The sequence below is a fragment of the Microtus ochrogaster genome, chromosome 5 (assembly GCF_000317375.1).
Source record: "Microtus ochrogaster isolate Prairie Vole_2 chromosome 5, MicOch1.0, whole genome shotgun sequence".
Taxonomy (NCBI): domain Eukaryota; kingdom Metazoa; phylum Chordata; class Mammalia; order Rodentia; family Cricetidae; genus Microtus; species Microtus ochrogaster.
Genome location: NC_022012.1, coordinates 74721668 through 74742039, shown reverse-complemented (window position 1 = coordinate 74742039; position 20372 = coordinate 74721668). Strand labels below are relative to the sequence as shown.

Below are 20372 nucleotides of genomic sequence, written 5' to 3'. Positions count from 1 at the left end.
GCGAAGTGAGAGCTATGCCTGAGGGCTGGCTTGTCAGTGGGTGGAGCTATCCTCACAGCCAACGTTAAGGTGAAGTAGGGAATCTCCCTCCCCAGACTCCACTAAGCTACCCTCTTCTCCCAGTCCAACCTGTGAACAAACATACTGGAACATCCCTAACCCTGAACTCTGTGTGCATGGATGAGATCATTTCCCCCGCCTGATATCCTAGTGTCTCTTCTTTCTCTGAAGCTGACTCAAATGTCATTCCCACACACCTGAGCAGATCAATCTGGGTTCAGACCGTGACTCCTCTGCCTGCTGTGTGACCCTGGATGAAAACTTTAACTTTTCTTCCTGCTCCAATTTCTTTTCTGAAAATAAGGATCACAATCATAACTGGTGTCTTGGATGACTGGGGAAGAGTCACCGCCACACTGGCTAACAGCAGGGTTTAGACACACTGTGAACAAATGAACAGCCAGGGAAGTGCAGCAGCTGTCTCCTGCAGTCTTGCTCTTTCTACTCTGTGGTACTTAATTCTCCCTGTCCTCCCTCACACCAAGAGGCCTGGGAAAGCTGCAGCCAGACCGCCTTACCTTGTTGAGGCTCCCCAGGGCCATGACCTTGGCTACTGGCCTCCTGCTGAGCTGCTCTTTCACCCAAAGCTCAATCTGCTTGTTCCACTTCATGGTGAACACATAGAGAGCGTAGGCCAGCAGCAGCAGCAGGCTCTCCCACCAGGCAATGAGGCTATCCAGGAAGAAGACGATGAGCATGGACAAGTCAAGGATGTAGAAGGAGACATCACGGAACAAGGGCCACCAGGTGAGATTGAGGATCTCCCTGGAGAAGACGGCGCAGGTGCCGATGACAAAAAGGATGTTGAACACAGCAGAGCCCACAATGGTACCGATACCCACATTGCTGTGGGAGATAAAGACACCAATGAGAGAAGTGAAGAGCTCAGGGGCGGAGCCTCCGGCGGCCATGAATGTGGCGCCAGCCACATCCTCAGAGATCTGCAGCTTGTCTGTGATGACTCCCAGGGCTGGGACAAAGTACTCGTCACACACAATGGCCAAGGCCACAAACACGTACATCATGCCGAAGATGTGCAGGACCACCCAGCCCTGTCGCCGATCCTCCACACTGAACAGGTCTGGGGGGTACTCGGCCTTGGGGTGGAGGTTTGGCCAGTCAGGGGGTAAAGCTGAGGGCCTGGAACTGGGAACCTCTGGGAACAGGATGTTTGTCACACTCGGAGATGAGGCCATGGGTACAGCTGGGGCCGGCTCCACAACCACACAGCGGTGGACCTGTGTGGTCAGCATTGCCTTGACTTTGGGAGTTACTGGGGCACTGCGTACTGTGGAAGGTCTCTTTGCCAGCTCCCTGTTGGTGGCTGAGGCGATTCTAATGGTTGACGCGCTGGTTCTGGATGAGGGATTACTAATTCTCCAGGCAGCAGCAGAAGCTTCAGTGGTTGATGGGGTACTACCCATCCTGGCGCTTACTGTCACTTGCTCCTCAGAGGTGGCTGGGGCGCGCTGTGGGACTGCTCCCTGGGGACTGATAGAGCTGGTCTGTTCCTCTCTTCTAGGACTTCCCAGGGCATTCTCTGCCACCAAACTTGGAGAAGTCAAGAGGCTTGTTTCTACTTCATGTGTTAAGGAAGTCGGGGTGTTCAGAACCACTCTCTTGAGAGAAACTGCAGTGTTTTCTTTCATTGTTCTCTTGGGCAGTCTGGTCTCCCACAGCCTATAAGTTGCCATGGTTTTGCTGTCTTTCTCTGTTGTTGTGGGGGTGGTAGCAGATGGTGCACCCCCTGGGGATGAGGTAAACTTCCTTCCCTTTTCCCTGGATTGAGCTGGGATGGAGTTTCTCCTTTCTCCCCTGGGTATTAGGGCATAGCTTTTTATTCTCTCTCTGCCTGAAGTTGAGATGAAGTGGTTTGATGCTCTGCTAGGTGTGGGTGGAGTGTTTTCCTTTCTTCTTTCTGTGCCAGCTGCTATAGGGCTATAATTATTCTTTGGTGATGTTGGGGTGATTTGGGTTGTTCTGGGTGGGTTAGGGGTATCCTCCATTGTTATGCTAGGTGTTGTTTCATCCCTGATTACTGTATTTTGGGGTGCTAGCATCTCACCATCCACTTCAGAGCTAGCCTCTGGAGTGTCACTGCCCACCACTGTCATCTCATCACTAGGGAGATCCCTGCTGGCCAATTTAATAGGCTGCTGGGCAGAGACTTTTGTCCACCTTGAGAGAGGGTTCTGGGGTCTCCTCAGGTGCTGATAGGTGGAACCAATGATCAACATTCCCAGGAGAAAAAGGAGGCGACTCCACTGAAGCCTCTTTGGTCGTCGGAATATCCGCCTCTCCTGTGTCCCCAATCTGATCAGTTTCCCCATGATGGTCAGTTATGTCTGGTTACAGTTGGCCTTTCATTCTGTCCAGAGAGAGGCAGAGGCTGCTCTGGGATCCGTGTTGATAATCAGAAAAGAATTTCGCCATGAAACCCAGCCAGGAGGTATCCACAAACCTAGAACAAGAGAAATTATTTGCCTTCTGCTGGGATCTAGAACTCTCTCACCTAGAAAAGTGTCCCAGGGACACAAAGTATCCCACAGAGAGCCTTGTGGTGGGAGCTCTTGTTCTGCAGGAGCGAACCACCCCTGCCCTCCATTCCAGGTGCAATGCCTGCTCTCAGAAGAGAGTATTCTCACGCTGGGGACATGCCAGCCATCCAGGCTTCTGCCTGAGCTCAGGTGAGCTTTTTGGATTCTCCCATATCTTTCTTGCACTCCCTGCACCTCCTCAGGGCCAAGCCAAACTCAGACATCCATAACTGGGGCCCCGGCCACAGACCTCAGCTTCTCCAAGGCGAGAAGGAGCTAGGCAGGCATGACTTTAACGTACAGATAGCAAGAGAAAGCAGTGAATGGCATCACTGTGGACAGTAAGTCAAGTGCAGCTCTGTGTGCTCATGCTGCTGGTTTTCGCTGTTGGGGGTTGAGATTTGTTTGGGACTCTTTTCTTTATATAATTGACTTATTTTTATTCTATGTGTACTGGTGTTTTGCCTTCATATATATCTGTGTAAAGATGCCAGATCTCCTGGAACTGGAGTCACAGACAGTTGTGAGCTGCCATGTGGGTGCCGGGAATTGAACTCGGGTCCTCTGGGAGAGCAGTCAGTAGTACTCCTATCTCTAACCCCTTGTTTGGGACTCTTAAAACGCTTCTACTGCCTCATCCAGAGAGGACAAAGCATAAAAGTCTTGGGCTTCTTACAGAACGATGTGGGATGGTAGAAGGAAAATGAGAAATGGAGCCAAAGGCCAGGACTCTCAGCTCTGCTGCCTGCCAGCCGTGTCATCCTGGGTAAGTGACCTTAGTGTCTCAGCTGTGACATGGATATGTGCCTGTCAGGTCCTATGTATATGAGTTCTGGAAGGACATCTGCAGAAGGGAAATGGGACCATGGTCAAAGGGAGACTTAATTTTCACTATACTTTCAACTAGTTTGTCTTTTACCATGTGTATGCTGTAACATTTTAAACATAATTTTTGTTTGTTTACTTTGGTTTGTTTTTCAAGGTAGGGTTTCTCTGTGTAGCTCTGGCTGTCTGAGAACTCCATCTGTAAACCAGGCTGGCCTTGAACTCCTAGAGATCCACCTTCCTCTGCCTCCCAAGTGCTGGGATTAAATATGTGTGCCACCACCTCTGATTTAAGTGTAATTTTTTGAGACAGGATTTAATGTAGCCCATACTGGCTTTGAACACAATATTTAGGGAAAGATGACCTTGAACTTTTCCTTCTGCCTTCATCTCTATGAGATTATAGGCCTATGCCATCATGTCAACTTTGTGTGATTTGGGGGAATGGAGCCAGAGCTTCGTGTGTGCTAGGCAAGCACTCTACCAACTGAACTATATTTAAGCACACTTAAATTTAATTTAATTGTAAGAATATTGCCCATATACATAGTAATGACATTGAGGTTACAGGAATTCTGAGAGGCCAAACACACAAAGTCTATGAGCTTTATATGAGGCTGCATGGGGAAAGACCCTCATGGAAACCTTATTTTATAAAGGGTCTTGAGACCCAAACCCAGCAAAAACCCAGTAAAACTCTAACCTGTGTCCAACTGTACTGTACAACAATTACTAGAAATGCCTGGATTTGTGAAAGGTAGTAATACATTCGATGTGGTCTGAGTAACACATAGGATCTGTCCTCTAGCGCTCCCCCTGGGAGGCCCCCCGAGAGGAGAAGAGGTGTGATTCACGTAGCTTCACACCACTCCAAGGGGCCCAGACATGAACCTGCAGTGTATCACCCAGCAGTTTTGTAAACAACACTAACTGGAAGTGCCAAGGTGCCGGCCTACGATATAAAAGCAGAACCACCAGAGTGGTGGGAATAAATGAGCGTCCTCCTTTGTCCTGGGTTCCCCTGGCCTTTCCCTATCTTCCTCCAGCACCCTGCCCCTGGCCTTGAACTCAGCACTATGCAGCCAGCCCATACTACTTCCTAGAGAAAGTCTGGAGGGCCCCTCTCCTTCCCCTGTGCATGAGGAGGAGAACTGAGCTGGCACTCCGGCTGCCCTCTTCCTAAGCACACCGTTTACCTTCAGACTTCGACATCTGCGCCTTCCAAGTTCTGGAAACTTGTCAGAATCCATGGTCTCGAAGAGTGGGTGTGAAGCTGGACCATGGGGAACACCCCATTCTCCTACCCCCAGCTCCCTAGGGTCGAGGATGAAGGGCATGTCAGGGGAAGAATATCCAATCCTGGCTAATACCAGGCTCCTCTAAGAAGCTTATGGGGCATTGAACAAGTTCTGGGTCCCAGCGCCTCAGAAGAAGCCTGAGGGGGTAGACCTTTTACCAGGGACACAGAGTAGACTCTTCATGGGACCCCCCCCCACAAGAGGCAGTAAGGGAATGTCTCAAATTTATTACTAAAGCTATGGGAATTAGACGCCATTTAGGGCTTCCATCCTTAGGTGGGAGGAAAAACATGGATAGAAGCAGAAAGTCCTCTGAGGAAACCAAGGGAAAGTGCCTGGGGCTTAAGAGATCAGAAGACTTCAGCACCAGGCTCCAGGCTGTGAGTCAAACCATAATCTAAGTGTGGAGACAGGTGGAGACATTAACACCCGCCCTACCTATGGGGGAGAGCATGAAAACCAGAGTTGAAACGGAGGGACTGGAGCAAAAGTACTTTGCAAATTTGAAAGCATTTTGCAAGCGGAATGTATTTTATTAAGCCAAAAGGAAATCCTCGGGGGATCATGCCTAAACATCACAAGGTACCTAAGATGTTGGCTTCCTGAGCTTCTTGCACCTCTAGGTCACCACTCAGAGCCAATCACAGTGGAACTCGGGTAAAACAGCCATGTTCCGGCTGACTCTGCCTAGTATTTACTGACTGTCTACTTTCCTCATTTTCTGCACATCCGTGAGTAGCTTCTGCTGTAATCCGAAATAGCAGGTAATCCCTCCCCGCCTCACCTCTGTCCCATGTCACCCTAAGTAGCCCAGAAGTGTGAAAGGGAAACGGCTACCTCTGCCAAACCCTGAGGTGGCACCACCGCCGCCAGAAGAGCCAGCAGATCTCTGTGTCCTGCAGTAACACTGAATGCCTGTGCCTCGGGAAGGAAGGCGGCCTCCACTTTTCCTCTCTTCGGAGTTCCCTCTGGCCTGCAGAGACGGAGAAGAGAATACAATTAATTGATGAAGTGAGTTTTTGTTTCCGCTGGAACTTCTTCTATCTTAAAGTGTTACTTACGTGACACAGAGCATTCAGGGGAGAAGAAAACCCCCAGAAAGAGATTCCTTCCTCTCATGTCCTCAACATCCTACTTGATGGAAATGCCTCTAGTTCCTTCTGTCTTAGTCTCATGGAAGTAAACATATCTCTCTCTCTCTCTCTCTCTCTCTCTCTCTCTCTCTCATGGATCTAAGCTCTCAGCTACTGCTCCGGCATCTTGCCTGTCTGACTGTTGCCATGCTCCTTACCATAATTATCACGAACTCTAACCAACGCTCTGAAACCATAAGCCCCCAATAAACTCTTTTATAAGTTGCCTTGGTCATGGTGTCTTCACAGCAATAGAAAAGCAACTAAGACAGATCCCAACTCTATAATTAATCACCCTGGGGAGAGTGGACACAATCCAGCAAGGGCTGCAATCTCAACTGCCTTTAGGCCTGGGCAACAGAAATGAGTTCTAGCAGTTCCAGGCAGCGTTAGTGGAGAGTGCCCAGGATGGGGCTACCCAGAGGACAAATGACACACTGAGAAATGCCCCAGTGTCAAACCACTCAAAAGAATTAAGAGACTGAACTTAATCTACAGGCCTATGGCAGGGCAGAATATAGCAAGGTGGGAAGTCCAAGCAGAGATAGAGGAGGAAAGAAGGTGGAGTCAGGCAAACGTCATGTAGCTGCAGAAGGAAAAAGACGCCACAACTTTACCAGTAGGCCACAGCCTGGTGTTGATACATAGATTAATAGAAGTCGGTTAATTTAAGATATAAGAGCTAGCTAGGAATATGCTTGAGCCATTGGCCAAGCACTATTGTAATTAATATAGTTTCTATGTGATTATTTGGGTCTGGGTGGCCAGGAACGAAGAGGCAGTCTCCGTTTACACACATGCAGGCTAAATACTCGTACACATAAAATAAATCTTTAAGAGGTGAGTGGAGACGTTGCTGGCTCTGGTGTGTCTTCAGGGCATGTGGAACAGCAGGCGCACCCCGCAGGGTAGGTGGCCTCAAGATGGACACTCCTTGGCTCTCTGATAGAATCGGAGTCATCCCTGGTCTCAGACCAGGAGTTGCAGAATGCGTTTTGTTTTTTTTTTCCCACGAACTCCCGAAGCCAGGCCTCAGTGTTGTGCTAGAGAGGCCGAAGAAGGCGGTAAATGAGGAGAATGGTCTGAAGCAGTGTTTGGCTGAATTCAAACGGGATCTGGGGTGGGTTGAAAGGCTTGACTTGACCCTGGGTCCAATGCCGGAAGTCAGTGAAACTCAGCCAACACTCCAGAACAAGTAGCAGAAGAAAGGTGTCAATCCAGAAGATGACTTCCAGAGGGAAATGAGTTTCTACCAGTGGGCCCAAGCTGCAGCTGGCAGTATCACCCAGACTTCATTAGCTCCAAGTCCCCACCAAATGACCCACTGATTATTAATTATTTTGCAGAAATGGCCAGGTCAGATCAGCAGATGCACATGATTCGACAGTAGCTGCAGACTAAACAGGCTGTCATGGAAAAATCTGAAAAGGCCACACAACTTCGAGCGCTTAGGAAATACGGGAAAAAAGTGCAGACTGAGGTCCTCCAGAAGAGATAGTGGGAGAAAGCACATATGATGAATGCCATCAAGAAATACCTGAGAGACTTCTCTGATAAGCTGGATTCCCTTGAGGGGAATCAGAAGCCTGCTGAATGTGGTGCAAAAGCCAGAACTAAGAGCCAGAAGATGAGTAAAGGGCCCAATGCCAAACAACGGTACAAAAACCAGAAAGAACTTTGGTTTTGGTGGAAAGAAGAAAGAGAGCTATGATGATATCTCCAGCTTCCTAGCCAAAGTGGCTCACGGCAAGCTCCCCAGGAAGCCTGGCAAGAGAGAGGCAAATAAGCACCCGGGAAAACGAGCAAGACAGAAGAGGAAGAGCAAAGCCCGCTGAGCAGCATCGTGCTCTCTAAAGAACCGAGAAAAAAAGGGCAAATGTACAGACTCCAGAATGCTCAGAGTTTTTGTCTTTCTTTTTATAGAATTTTTTTAAATAAATTAAACCTATGAAAGATACTCTTGGTTAAAAAAAAACGAGACTAAAAGATTGAGAGGTTTGCATATTAAAGAATATTGCTGACAAAAAAGAAATCTTTAAGGGTTTTGTTTATTTTGCTTTAAAAAAATTTAAAGACTTCTTTTGTTTGTAATCATGTGTATGTGTGAGTGTATGTCACCTGTGGGGTGGTGCTGACGGAGGCCAGAAGGGATCCAAATTCCCTGGAGCTGAATTTACAGGAGATTGTGAGCTGCCTGATGTGGGTGCTGAGACTTGAAGCCAAATCCTCTGGAAGAGTAACCAGTGCTCTGGTTATAACCACCGAGTCATCTGTGCAGTCTTTTATTTTGCTTTATGTACTTGTTCTCTTAAAGACGCTATCGAGGTTTTACAGGACTGAGTAGCCAGACTGACTAGGTGGGTAAGAGACAAGATCACAAGGGTCTTTAAAAATGCAGACTTTAAGACACTTTTCAAAAAAGAATGTCCCAGGGAAAGAAATTCAGTTCTTTTTCTTACAGAAATGTGGTACCCATTCATTTTTCTCTGCTTTTCCCTCTGACTTTGCCCGCAAAAGACCCCTCTACTTTCCGCCTGTCTTCTTTCCAGCATCACATGAGACTGGGGGGCAGGGGCGGGGTGAGCATCCAGTGGTGGATAAGGCAAGCTCCTGTTTGCAAAGCAAAGAAGTTCATTGGGATAGAAAACATATGAAAGCTTTTCTTTGTTTGGTGAATCTTGCTGTGACTTTAGAATAGAGAGAAGCTTTGTCACTTTCTCAAATGCTCGGAAAAAGACTGAAAGAGGATTTGAGGACAATTAAAAGAAAGAGGCCACAGTTTCTTCGTGAAAAGAGAAGAGACACAGAGGGGGAGACCTAGAGTTAGAGTTTCCAGAGGCAGAGCAACAGTTTCAGTGTTTGGGGGCTGGGTAGATCCGGTTGTAAAGTGCTTGCTCCACAAGGATGAGGACCCAGATTTGGATCCCCAGCCACAATATAAAAATACTATGTGATAATACAAACCTATAACCCCAGAACCGGAGAGACAGCAACAGGTAAATGTCTTCTGGGAGCGCATTAGTCAGCCAGACTTTGGAGTGACAGTATCTGAAAATAATTACACAGAGGGCAACTGAGGAAGCCATCGTGTGTCAACTTCTAACCTTCACCCTTGCGTGCACTCACACACGTGCATGCCTCATGCATACAAAGACTTCAGTGTTTAGGTACTAATCATGATCCAAAGAAACAAATCAAAACAAAAACAAAAAGTAAAATGTTGCTGGGCAATGGTGGTGCACACCTTTAATCCCAGCACTCAGGAGACAAAGGCAGGAGGATCTCTGTGAGTTCGAGGCCAGCCTGGTCTACAGAGCTAGTTCCAGGACAGCTAGGGCTACACAGAGAAACCCTGTCTCAAAAAAAATCACAAAAAAGTGTAATGGTTGAGATTACTGGATGTTTGAAAGCTGACTCAAGGATATTAGAGATTTATTGTCATTTTAAATTTGATTGTAGCAGTATAATTATGTTTTTTTTTAAGTTCTTATTCAGGGGGATTGGAGAGATGGCTCAGTGGTTAAGAATACTGGCTGGTATCTCGAAAAACAAAAACAAAAACAAAAACAAAAACAAAAACAAAAACAAAGAATACTGGCTGGTCTTCCAGAAGACAGAATTGGTTCTGAACATCCACATGGCAGCTCACAACCATCTTTAACTCCAGTACCCGGGGATCTGACGCCCTCTGCTGGTCTCTGCAGCCTCTTCTTTCTTCTGTAAAATCAAAATGGGATACACTGAGCAAGTTGCCTAGCAGACTAGCCAAATGGTGAGACCTGTACTTGATTGAGAGACCATGCCTCAAGTAGAATAAGGTGGAGAGCAACTGAGGAAAATTCCTGACATCACCCTGGAGCCTCAGTTCCACATGCACTCATAAGAACATGCATACAGCGCGCGTGTGCACACTCACACACACACACACACACATGATCACACACGATAAAAAAAAATCCTTATGTTTTAGAGATAGATACCAAAATGTTTCTAGAAGAAATGTTATGTTATCTCTACCAAAATATTATATTGGGAAGAGGTAGGTTGAGATGTAAATGAGTGAAGATCAAGAGTAGAAATTGGGTGAAGAGGGATTTATTATGGTATTCCTCCATCTTTGTGTGGTTCTTGTCTTTTTTTGGGGGGGGGGGAGGAAGTCTCATTATGTATCCCTGGCTAGCCTGAACTCAACATGTAGAGTAGACTTTTCTGGAAACCAGAGATCTATATGTTCATCTCCCACGTGCTGAGACTGAAGGTGTATGCAGCACCATGCTGGGTTTTTTGTTTTTTTTTTTTAAAGATGAGGTTTCATGTAGACCAGACTGGCCTTGAAGTTAACAAGTTCATATGTAGTTGAATTTCTGAACCTCTGGCCTCCAGTTCTTGAGTGCTGGGATTGCAGGAAAGTTCCAGTGAGCCTTGCTGATGCAGGACGGCTGGCATCGAACCCAGGGCTTTGTGCATACTAAACTAAGCAAGTGCTCTACCAGCTGAGCAACATCTCTGCCTCCAGACTTCTGGAAGAGGTGTTGTGTGGTTTGTTGTTGTTGTTGTTATTGTTGTTGTTGTTGTTGTTGTTGTTTTGAGAAGGGCCATATCTCATATTTCACTAGACTTCTACTTTGGGGGAACAGTGGGACGAAAAACTGGATTAGAGGGCAAGCGTGGAGCTTGGACAAGACTTAAAAGTGGGTTGGGGCCAGGGTGGAGGCAGCAGGAAGGTAAAGGGTTAGCACACGTGCAAGAGAGTAGGGAAGAATGGAAAGGGGAAGTGAGCCCCTCCCTTTCTTTCCACTTTTTCTGTACTTGCTACTTACCCTTCTCTCTGTAGAAGAAAAACCTAAGAACTTAGTGAACAAACCCTGAAATTCCAGTCCAGTTCACAGGGTGCAGGAAGCTACATTTTCAACAAGTGCCCCTAGAAAACTGGGTATCTAGAACTCCCTGTGAGCCCCAAAACCTAGTCCCTGAGAATAGCTCAAGATCTGACACTAACTTTCATTTTATCACATCATGACCCAACCACTCCACCTTCAAAGCCTGGGTCACAGAAGTTTAATGTTTCAAATCAGGAAATAAGGGGATGAGAATCACAAAGGGGGTGGTACTTACTGGTTTCCTTTAAAGTGTGTGTGGGAGCATATAAAGACAGGGGGCCTTTCAGACGGGAAAAAGAGACTTATCAGTCGGTTAAAGCTTGGAAGTCTCCTTTGACTCACTCTGACCCTTTCCCCAGTGTTCTCTGATTTTATATTCGCTGAAAAACCTTCTGGTTTTCAATGGATCTCCACTAAAAAGGAAAAAAAATCTCTAAAACATGTAATGGTTGTCCTAAGTTACCCTGTCTCCTCTTGATAGTTCTGTTTTGTTTGTTTGCTTTTTGTTTTTTTGAGACAGGGTTTCTCTATAGCTTTGGAGCCTGTCCTGGAACTCTGTAGACCAGACTGGCCTCAAACTCACAGAGTCCCCTTCCTCTTCCTCCAGAGTGCTGGGATTAAAAGTGTGTGCCACCACCACCCGGCGATAGTTCTGTCTTTATCATCAATTTTAATAAACTGATCTTTTCTTTTCTAAGTCTCTGAAAGGCCAGTTGTTCAGCAGAACTAGGGCAAAAATCTTACCACCCATCAGATGATTGGCAACGAGCAAATGGATAAACTTAAGTTTAGACTTTAAGGTAATAAACAAGACCATGTATCTCAGCTGGCTGAATCATCAACACACTGGGGCATCTAGACAGATAACTCTGCTGCCTGCACAGTCTTGGCCAGATCCCTCCTGAAAGGAGGAGATTGAAAAAAAATAGGGCTAGGTAATCAAGCTTACTTACCTAGAGCCCCGTGCCTGCTCAAACAGAACACGGTCTTAGGTTGAGACCAGCGAGGTTGCAGAAAGGTGTTCTTAAGCAAATGGGAGCTAAGACTGCAGGCTGTGTGCCTTGATACTGGTGAAGATATTCCCAGAGTCTGATGTGGCTTTGTTTGCCACCTCTAATAGAAGAGAGGAAGCAGGAAAGAACAACAAGCAACTTGACCCACACTCTCTCCCACAGAACAAGTTGTGTCAAGTCAGTTCTAAGAGTCTTCCTCCCTTAGCCCACTTGCAACCACAAGCGAAAAGAAAAGGTCCTATGCCTAAGGCCTTCTGGGAGTTCTGTGTTTTCACTTGTCACTAGTCTTGTGAAGCATTGCTCTTTGAACCAGAACTACCCAGGATGCCTGCTAGCATCCACTACCTACCACTAACTGGCACTCCCTGGGTTCCAGCAAGTCACCTTTTGCCCACCTCAACCTCCAATCCCCTAAGGATCTTCCTGAGTCACATACTATGCTGGGACATCCGGGGGACAGAGGAGCAGGCAGGGGCCCATGAAACCTTAAAAGGAAGCTGAAATGCAAACCCCTCAGCACGCCTTAGACACTCAGAAGTAATAACTAACCGAGCCACGCCCCCGCCTGTCTCAAAGACAGGGTAGGGAAATACCATGGACTATGTATGTTCTGAGGGGAGCTAAGACCTCAATACAAAACAGGCTCAGGTCAGCCAGGTGCTTAGTCTGAGCACTCAGCCGGGAATTACAACTTTTGTTGGTTTGTTTGTTTGTGTTTGCTTTTCAAGACAGGGTTTCTCTGTAGTTTGGGAGCCTGTCCTGGAACTTGCTCTGTAGACCAGGCTGGCTAGTCTCGAACTCACAGAGATCCTCCTGTCTCCGCCTCCCGAGTGCTGGAATTAAAGGTGTGTGCCACCACCCACCCGGAATTGCTGCTCTTAAGAGTAGGAAGAGCTTTCTGTCTTTTGCGCAGAGGATGTGCTTGAGAATTCTGAAGAAACAAAAGCTATGACAGAAAGAGTCCGAGACTGGCCAGGAGGGGTCTACAGAGACCGCGAGGTAGAGGCAGATGGGGGAAAGTAAACAGAGAATGGGGTAAGAGAAGGAGGGAAGGTCCAGAACTGAACAAGATTCTGCTTCATTAGAAATTGGGCTCTGTGGTCCAGAGGCGGGGATGATGCGCCCCTTAGCGTCCCAAGCGAGCTACAGCCCAGCTCCGGCGGTCTGGAAGCCCCGCCTAGGCCGCGCTGTCCGCAGACTCCGGGTTCCCTTGTGTGGCGCGGCCCTTAAGTTCTGGCTGTGGCGCGCGGGCGGAAGGTTTAAGCGGACGGACCGACGCTGGAGATGCGCTCCGGGTAAGTCCGGGAAGCAGTGGGCTGAGGGTTTTGTTGCTGGTTGGGGTTACCGGAGACGGGGTGAAGGAGAAACGGCAGCGGGCGGGCGACGAGCCTTCGCTGCCGCCTAAGCGGGGTGGCCGTCTCTGGGCGCTGGCTCCCCGGGCCTGCTCCCGGCCTCCCTTCCGTGTGGCCCGGGTCTTCAGCGCGGCTCTGGTAAACAGTCGGATTTCGCGCCGGAGCCAGGCCTCCTGTGTTCCCTCTACTCCTGACAGACTTCCGTCCCTGGCCCCTGAGAGTTCCATCTCCTCTTTCCCCAACTAATGTTTTGGGCTCTTTTTAAAGGTAAAATTCTGCCGGGCGGTGATGGCTCACGCCTTTAATCCCAGCGCTCGGGAGGCAGAGGCAGGTGAAGCTCTTTGAGTTCGAGGCCAGCCTGGTCTACAAGAGCTAGTTCCAGGACTGGCTCTAAAACTACAGAAAACCCTGTCTCAAAAAACCCAACAACAAAAAAATAGAGGTAAAAGTCTGTTCTCCAGTTGCAATCCAAATGAAGGATGCTGTATTTTAGGCCATTCATTCAGAGACTAATCATCTGAGAACTCAGTCCTATAGGGCAAGTCAGGGTGACAGGAAAACCGAATGTGCACTTAGAAACTGAAGTGGAATCACGTTTTGGGAGGGAGACTCCTGAAACTCCAATTGCTGTGGATGGGCTAATTGACCCCTTCAGGGTAGAACTATAAATATAGTTGTTGACTTTTAGAGCAGTCGGGTGGCGAGGGTGTATCATCAGGAGAAAGAAGACCCTTAGTTATCCGAAACTAAACTGGAACGGTGGCAGGCTGTGCGGGCAAACTTGAAGATCAGAGTCAATCCAAGTGAGAAATACATCGTGTTATCTCAAAAGTGAAGCTAGTAGGCAGAGGTTTAATTTTTTTTTTTTATTGTTAACTAGGTTTAGACTACTCGAGTGAACCAGCCTTCAGGAACGTTCCATTCTTTCTTCTATCCCAGTGCTTACAATCTGGGTACAAAATTGGATTGCCACAAGTTGGCCACGGCAGAGGGCGTTGCACTTGGGATCTGACACACATGCCTCAGACAAGAGAAAGAGCCAGCTTCTCAGGTGTTCTCAGAGTTGGTCACCCATTGCAGTGCTGACAGCAGATTTCGTGGACTAGAAGTGCTTGTTGGTACCTGATGAGTTATCTGTTTCCCCTTCTAAGAGGTGAGGGCAGTATTCCCCATGACCTTCCACTTTTCAAAAGCATAAAGGCCTTCATGTATAAATATGACCACAAGATCTGGATAAACCATAACCTAGCAAAGTGCAGGAATCATGGGTGTCTCTGCTAAAATAAGAAGAAAGGAGGTGTAACTCTGGTCACGGGGTTAAAATTTTTAATGTATTTTGCTAATGAATGAAAGGTGTATGTTGTGATTGGGGTAGTTCATTAGTTAGGATCAGGTATCTGTTGAGCAGATGTAGCTCTGAGTAGACATTAGTAGACAAACCCTATTGTGATCCTCACCCTTAGCTCACTAATACAGTTCTGAACTCATTTTTCTTGGAGCTGCTCTTCAGAACAGAGTTCTGCAGGGTGGAAATTAGAAAAATGCTAGTATATAGCAAATCAGGGCAGTAAGGTAATGGGTGGTGAGGCCATGCCATCTCCCTAAGGGTGGGTATGTTTACCATGCATTGTTTAATGAGGCAGAGAGAGGGATACATATTTCAATGTGAGGCTGGAGTGGCTCATGGGTTAAGAACACTTCTGGAGGACCTGAGTTAAGCTCTTAGCACCCACATTAGGCAGCTCACAACCACCTGTAACTCCAGCTCCAGGGGATCCAACACCCTCCTCTGGACTCTACTGGGCACCTGCTCCTACTTCGCATGCACTCACACAGACACACACACTGAATAAAAATAAATTTGTTTTTCTTTTAATTTTCTTTCAGACTGTCTTAACATTTGGATGTCTAGGGAGTCTGAAAAAGCAGTTCTTTTCTCTGGGTTAACTTTATTGGTATTGGATACACAAGATGTTACAATATTTAAGATGTATCTCTGGTCATTGTGGTAAAAAGGCTTCTCCTGTTTGATCTGCATCTCTAACCCTTACATATAACATTGTTTCCAAGACCCAGTCTGTGCTCAGTTTCCAACAACCTACTTACAAGAGGAATTCTAGAATATATAGTTGGTCATATACCTAACAGGAAATCTGCCTCTTGTTAAGTTAGTAAAACTAAATTTTGAACCTGATGAGTCTGCCCTGATTGTGTATAGTATATGCAATGTGATTTTTATTATTTTAGTCTTTTGAGACAGGATTTCATATAATTCAGACTGGCCTCAAACATCTTAGAAACTAATAATGACCTTGGAGTTCTGATCCTCCTGTCTCCACCTCCGGAGAGCCCAAATTACAGACATGTACAATTGTGGCTTACAATGTCATTTTAAGTTTTTATTTTTTGAGACAGAGTCTTACTATATAGTCCTGGCTGTCTTGGAACTCACTATGTAATCCAAACTGGCCTTGAACTCACAAATCTACCTCTCAGGTGCTTGGATTAAAGCTGGGGCTAATGCTACCATGCCTGACCTACAGTATAATTTTTATGAATTCACATGCAGTGTACACACACATGCATGCAGGCACAAACACACATGTATTATGAACTGCTTTTTAAAAACTTCATTCTTTATACATAAATATTTTCTAAATCTGTCATTTATTTTAGCTCTTTAACATTTTATTGCATCTGCAGATTAATAAAGGGGCAGCAGTCTCTATCCACATGAGCAGATCTGTGTGTCTGGGAACTTTATTCTTGAGAACAGAAGCATTTTCTCCATACTGAGCTTATTTCATAATCTTAAAGAGCTCTTCCTTTCTTCCATTACTATATTTTTATTCTTTTACACAGTTTCATGAAGAAATTTTAACTTTCATAGAGATTTTTAATTTTTCTTTTCCTAAAAGAAAGGCACCAAGCCACAGAGGAATTAAACCCTTGTACTAATGCTACAGTATTCATCAAGATAGTAGCAAAAAAAAAACAGTCGAATGTCAGGTAGTACATTGCATTTGATGGCTAGATGTGCTCTTCAATAAATTAAGGCATTGATGTAGGAGTGTTTATTGTATTAAGTTGTGTGAAACTGAAAAGTTTGGAGTCAGGGACTATCTGAGTTTATGTAATGCACTTCTGCATTTAATGCCCTTGAATTAGGCCTGCTTAGTGGGTGTGGCCAGGAGAGGCCCTCACAGTGAACCAGTCTTCTTGTTCTCCTTCTCCCTTAATTCTCTGGGGCTTACCTCCATATATTTCTAGGAAACTGGTTAAAATTGTGTTGAAAACTTTCCTTCCCAGGATATGTAAGATCTTATTCTTTTCCACAGCATTTCTCCGATTGTAGCTGGCCCTCTGTTCTGAGGGGGAGTGCTAGAATTGTGCCATCATGCCCACTGTGGTGGTAATGGATGTGTCCCTTTCCATGACCCGACCTGTGTCTGTCGAGGGGTCTGAGGAATACCAGCGGAAGCACCTGGCTGCCCACGGCTTGACGATGCTATTTGAACACATGGCCACAAACTACAAGCTTGAATTTACAGCACTGGTGGTTTTTTCATCACTTTGGGAACTGATGGTCCCCTTCACAAGAGATTACAACACCCTGCAGGTACTCACAGGATCAATTATTGTAGGTACATTTTGACGGAGCCCACATATACTGGGAGATAACAGTATTGTGATTGTGGACTGACTTTAGGACTTGGAATTTAGGTATGCAATCTATAACTGAAAACGAGGTTCACATGGTCCTAGCTTTCCGCTGGCAAAGCCATGAAATAGGAATGTGCATTATTTTCTTTTCTTGGATTTTGGAAACTGAGGATAGTGCTCTGTGTGCTAGAATTTAGCATCTTTATGTCTAACATCATTTCTGCCTTCCCATAAAACCTAAGGAACTGAAAAGTGGTCATCCTCGCTTTTTAAAAATCATTATTACAGGGGCTGGAGATATGGCTCAGTGGTTAAGAGCACTGACTGCTCTTCCAGAGGACCCGGGTTTAATTCCCAGCACCCATATGGCAGCTCACAACTGTCTGAAGATCCAGTTGCAGGGGATCTGACACCTTCACACCAATGCACATAAAATAAAGTTAAATAAACCATAAAAATATTTTTTAAAAAAACTCATTATTACAGAAATTCAAAATTACTTTTTCTCTCTGACAGATAGCTTTGATTTTTTTTTGTTCTGTTTTGTTTTTCAGGACAGGACATCTCTATGCAGCCTTGGCTGTTGTGGAACTCTGTAGACCAGGCTGGCCTTGAACTCACAGAGATCCGCCTGTCTTTGCCTCCTGAGTGCTGGGATTAAAGACATGTGCCACCACCACTGCCAGGCCCAAGATACACTTTTTAAACCTTGGCCAGTAGCTATTTATTATATTCAAGGCTTTTCTGCAGTGTGCCAAAGAATTTACTTTCTGACATCTTTAAATCATTGATATTTCCAGGAGTGCTTAACATAGTACCTTGTCCCCTTGTATTTGTGGAATTAAACTGAATAGTTTAAGTGATAGTTAAGCAAGTTAGAAAGCAAGGGTCAATTTAGACTGAATTAAAAATATATTTATGGAGCCGGGTGGTGGTGGCGCACGCCTTTAATCCCAGCACTCGGGAGGCAGAGGCAGGCGGATCTCTGTGAGTTCGAGACCAGCCTGGTCTACAGAGCTAGTTCCAGGACAGGCTCCAAAAACCACAGAGAAACCCTGTCTCGAAAAACCAAAAAAAAAAGGAAAATATATATATATATATATATATATTTATGGGGGCTGGAGAGATAGCTCAGAGGTTAAGAGCACTGGCTGCTCTGCTAGAGGTCCTGAGTTCAATTCCCAGCAACCACATGGTAACTTACAACCATCTGTAATGAAATCTGGTACCCTCTTTTGGCCTGCAGGGAGGGATACATGTAGGCAGAACACTGTATGCATAAATACTATCTGTCTGTCTGTCTATCTATCTATCTACACACACACACACACACACACACATATATGGAAAGGGGGTGGGAGAAATGACTCAGCAGTTAAGAGCACTTATTGCTCTTGCATGTATGTGGTGCACATGTATAATATATACAGACATACACACAAATTAAGTGTTTTAAATATGTATGTAAGGAAAACATTTTTGTTAAGGCGTTCTCTCTCTTTTTTTTCCCATTTTTCAGGACAGGGTTTCTCTGTGTAGCTTTGGTGCCTATCCTGGAACTAGCTCCTGTAGACCACACTGGCCTTGAACTCAAAGAAATCCTCCTGCCTTTGCCCCCTGAGTGCTGGGATTAAAAGCGTGTGCCACACCACCCAGTTCAAAGTGGTCCTTTTTTAGCTCCCATTTTATTTTTTCTTCTAAATGTACTAGTTCACTTTGAGGGGATTTAAGACAAGGTCTTTTGTATAATCCAGGCAGACCTCCAATTCTCAATCTTCCTTAGCCTCTTAAGTACTGGCATTACAGACATGCACCACCCTGCCTGGCTTTTACTATTTTTCTCACAAGTGATTACGCTTAAGGAGTCTGATATTCAGGGTTCTGAAATTTGGAGAATTGCTATATATGGCACTGAGAAGCCATAATTAAGATCTTGAATCCTGAAGTCAGTCTGCTGGGATTCAGATGTAGGCGCCGTCACCTCCTATCATGAGAAAGTTACTTCATCATTCTGAACCTCGGTTTCCCTATTTAAAAGAGACAGTGGCAAGATGGTCAAATGTATATAAATGCTGGAAATGGTGTTTAAGATGTGAGTAATAGCTGGGCAGTAGTGGTGCACGCCTCTAATCCCAGCACAGAAGACAGAGAGGCAAGTGGATCTCTGAGTTTGGAGCCGGTCTGATCTACAGAATGAGTTTCAGGATAGTCAGGGCTACACAGAGAAACTCTGTCTTGAAAAAAAAAAGAGAAAGAAAAAGAAAAAGACATGTGGTTAAGGTTGAATACAGTTGTAATTTTCATTTTTGTAATGTGTTTTAGTTCTTAATTTCGGTAATTTTCATTTTCCTTCAAGTCCACTTAGACACAGGCTTGGAACTGCCCACGCTCACCTAATAAGAGGAGAGAATAAAGAAAGCTAATTTAAATATCCTTTATAGTTGAGAAAAATCTATCTCATTGTTTTTCTCTAAGGAACCTGTGCTTTGTGGCTCTCAGAGACTTGGTGTACCCTGTGTAGCATGTATGCTTTGAACAATCTGTGTTTTCTGATAACAAACAATAAAGAACAGTAAGCGCTTGTGTTTTTATTCTACAAGGAAGCACTGAGTAACATGGATGATTATGACAAAACCTGCTTGGAGTCTGCATTAGTTGGCGTTTGCAATATTGTCCAGCAAGAATGGGGTGGAGCTATTCCTTGCCAGGTAATGATCAATTCTTTCTCATCACCCTAAGTTAAAAGCGACAACTGCTGAGTGCTTTGATTTTCTTTAGCTTATTCCATCAGCAGACGACACAGCTTCATCATTCTAGAAACTATATCTTACACCATTGGTATTTGGAAAAGGCTCTGAATCACCCTAACTCATCACATCATGCTAATGTGCTCATGAAGCAGCAAAATGATCCCTCAAGGAAAGCAAAGCAAATCGGCTTACTACAAAGTAGCACCATTTGTAGAAGAGACAAAGGGCTCCCAGTGGAGTATAAGAACTGTGTTCCCTGGAAAGGGTAATTGTAGTTTTGAGTGGTAGAATTGTAAACATCAGTATAGTCTGGTCTTTCTTTATTCCTTCAGTGTAGTATTTATTCAGCAAACTTCTGTCTCAACTCTAAATTGTATGGAAGTGAAGTAGAGAAGTATCAAAAGCTGTCTTGCTCCTTTTGTGAAACCTACAGTGGTTCCCTATTAGCATCAAAACAAAGCAGAGTAGCAACAGGAAAGAGAATTAATTAGATGTCTGGTGTAAACTGATACTTTGAGAAGTAGTGGCTTATTTAAAAGGAGAAAACAAATACTGCTAACAGGAAAATTATTATAACAGTTTTTCTGTATTTAGGCTTTGCAGATTTCTGTCCCGCTCACGCTCACTGAGTTCTGTAGTTAGAGTATGATAGAGCCATAGCATAAGAAGTGAATGAGGATGGCTATGTTGCTTTATCTACAAAACTAGACAATGGTTAGATTATGGCCTCTGGGCCCGTTTGCCCCAGTATATGATGTAGGCCTTTCTATTAGAGGGTCAGTTTCCTCAGTAATATCAATGGCATAATTAGTATTTTATTTTCTAATTCACAATAAATGTGTAAAGCCAGGCACATATCAT

At 45.3% G+C, this 20372-nt stretch overlaps 2 protein-coding genes and 1 pseudogene across 6 annotated transcripts in view; 2 read left to right on the top strand and 1 right to left on the bottom strand.

Moving 5' to 3' along the window:
* Slc24a1 (solute carrier family 24 member 1) overlaps positions 1-2390 on the bottom strand; it is a 26554-nt gene extending 24164 nt beyond the window's left edge. For all 3 annotated transcript variants that reach the window (XM_005347772.2, XM_013346492.2, XM_013346491.2), the window contains exon 1: positions 579-2390. In XM_005347772.2, the coding sequence (XP_005347829.1) occupies positions 579-2390 (1812 nt within the window). The remainder of the gene's footprint in view (positions 1-578) is intronic.
* Positions 2391-6773: 4383 nt separating this feature from the next.
* Positions 6774-7688, top strand: LOC102001150 (annotated as a pseudogene).
* A 5318-nt stretch (positions 7689-13006) lies between these two features.
* Positions 13007-20372, top strand: part of Ints14 (integrator complex subunit 14) — a 31065-nt gene continuing 23699 nt past the window's right edge. Inside the window, exons 1-4 of one of the 3 annotated variants that reach the window (XM_026779381.1) lie at positions 13079-13365; positions 13979-14251; positions 16437-16717; positions 19362-19469. In XM_026779381.1, the coding sequence (XP_026635182.1) occupies positions 16496-16717; positions 19362-19469 (330 nt within the window). In that variant the 5' untranslated portion in view covers positions 13079-13365; positions 13979-14251; positions 16437-16495. Of the gene's footprint in view, positions 13042-13078; positions 13366-13508; positions 13541-13978; positions 14252-16436; positions 16718-19361; positions 19470-20372 lie in introns of those variants that run through there. The other 2 variants (XM_026779382.1, XM_013346646.2) reach the window with 2 other exon arrangements.